The sequence below is a fragment of the Malurus melanocephalus genome, unplaced genomic scaffold, assembly GCF_030028575.1.
Source record: "Malurus melanocephalus ecotype Western Australia unplaced genomic scaffold, MMel_1.1 scaffold_970, whole genome shotgun sequence".
NCBI classification, from domain to species: Eukaryota; Metazoa; Chordata; class Aves; order Passeriformes; family Maluridae; genus Malurus; species Malurus melanocephalus.
In genome coordinates this window covers 97,428-99,557 of record NW_026624202.1, presented here as the reverse complement: position 1 = coordinate 99,557, position 2,130 = coordinate 97,428, and the positions used below count along the sequence as shown (strand labels likewise).

General features: G+C 53.7%; 1 protein-coding gene across 2 annotated transcripts in view; it reads left to right on the top strand.

Moving 5' to 3' along the window:
* Positions 1-2,124, top strand: part of RNF169 (ring finger protein 169) — a 10,701-nt gene extending 8,577 nt beyond the window's left edge. For both annotated transcript variants that reach the window (XM_057386462.1, XM_057386461.1), the window contains exon 5: positions 26-2,124. In XM_057386462.1, coding sequence (XP_057242445.1) covers positions 26-1,225 — 1,200 coding nt within the window. In that variant the 3' untranslated portion in view covers positions 1,226-2,124. The remainder of the gene's footprint in view (positions 1-25) is intronic.
* Positions 2,125-2,130: the final 6 nt, after the last annotated feature.

Here is a 2,130-nt window from a genome sequence, read left to right as displayed (position 1 = left end):
CCAGCTGTGCTCCCTTTCCTTGCAGGTGCTGCCCATCACCAGCACATCCACTCCACTGCTCGGGGTGCTGGCATCCACGCAGAACAACCGCTGCCTGTCGGCCCCGGAGCTGACGGCCGAGAAGCGGCTGCTCCTCAGCGCCGTGTCCTCCCTGTCAGCCCTGCACAGGCCCGAGCGCTCCATCAGCCCCGAGAGCAACGACAGCATCTCGGAGGAGCTCAACCACTTCAAGCCCATCGTCTGCTCCCCGTGCACTCCCCCGAAGAGGCTGCCCGATGGCAGAGTCCTGAGCCCCCTCATCATCAAATCCACCCCCAGGAACCTCAGCCGGAGCCTGCAGAAGCCCACCACCTACGAGGCCAGCCCTAGAATAYTGAAAAAATGGGAGCAGATATTTCAGGAGCGTCAGATCAAAAAGACTCTCTCGAAAGCGACCCTTACGTCCTCGGTTTCGGAGCCTGGGGAAGACATGGCGGTCCCYGACATCACCAACTCCAGCAGTTGCACTAAGGAGCAGCCACAAGTGCAGGATGATCACCTTGCACCCGRCACAGCAGAGCCTCGGCCTGAGCTGGATTTCTGCCCTTCTGTCAGTGAAATGAAGCTGGGAAGGGGCAGGGAGAAGAACCGAGGCTCACAGGCCTTAGCCACAGATGGCAGTGCTGCTGAGCCAGATGTGAGATCAAACGTAACCTCCCTAAACACACGAGTGTCTGAAGTCCCTGACCTAAAAGTGAATGCATGCATGGACAAATCCTGTCTCAGCCTGGGCCCGAAAATGCTGAGCAGAAGAGTCATGGGCGTCAGCGCATCGCTGCCTGACAATGGCACGCTCGCAGTCCCCGTCAAAGCAGCGGGGAAAAAGCAGCTGAAATACCTGAACAACAGCGAGCTGATCAACGTGCAGAACAGCAGCTGCAACTCSGTGGAGAACATCATCGGGGAGCAGCCCCCGCTGCTGCGCCGGGGCCGCAAGAGACGCTGCAAAACCAAGCACTTGGAGCACAACGGCTCCGTCAAGAGACTGAGGCACGGGGCAGGGGAGGTGGGGCTGCCTGCGGACCTGCGGGACGTGCAGCAGAAGCTCCAGCAGGAGGAGGAGGACAGGAGGCTGGCCCTGCACCTGCAGAGGATTTTCGACAGCGAGAACAGGACAGTGGAGAGGCGGAAAGTGCGTGTGGATCGCTATCTGCTGCGCTCCAAGAGCACTCTGGGTGCCAAGTAGCACTGCTGGAYGATGTTGCCTTTCTAGAGGACCGTGAGGTTTATCAGATTATCTTATAGGAAAACTATTTTTTGCCCTACTTCCGCCCACCCAATTGTTTTTTTCGTTTTGGTGGTAAGACATTTCTAGGTCCAGTTCAGAGAGAAACCAGAGTCCTTTCAGATTTAAAAAAAAAAAGAGAGAGAGAATGAGAAAAAAAATTCTACAGTCCTATCTGGTCCGTTGGTCTGAAGGAATTGCCTGTGAATYCCTGTGAATACACTGCAAGGCCTCCACACGCAGTCAGGGACATGTGGGATCCCCAGACAAGAGGGTTGTGAATGTGGGGTATGAGAAGAAAAAAAAAATCAGAAAAAAAGCTGAGCTCTGCTTATGGAAATTGTCTGAGAATCTTCTCCTGTCTGCCTGCCCCAATTTCTCCCTCTGGCTGCATCTGGCTGTGGGGTCAGACTCTTATCCCTGCTCTGTATTTCTCCTGGAAAGTCCTAAACAGAGCTCCCCCATAGTACTTCCAAATGAATGTATCTCACTGTCTGCACCAGCACGACAGATAATTTGTCACTTTCTTGAAGCAGAAAGCCAAATGCAGTGAAAAGAAAGACCTAAAATAAGCATTTTACTGAAAAACCCRAAAGGGACTTGTAATTTTATGTGATAGTGCAGAGATATAGTGATATCTCTGTGATATATATATATATCCCTTAGTGGCAGGGCAGAGAGCTCAGGTGGAGCAGCTGGAGCCCCACGCTGAGCACTGGACCCAGGGAGCTTTGCTCCCAGTCCTTTCCAAACCAAGAGGGTTTCCTGTTCTCCCCCCTAATATTGAAGGGAGGGGTTTGAGGAAGGATGTCCTCCCAGCTGCCACGTCCCTTGCTCAGCAGAGATCTCTCTCAGCACACCTAAGG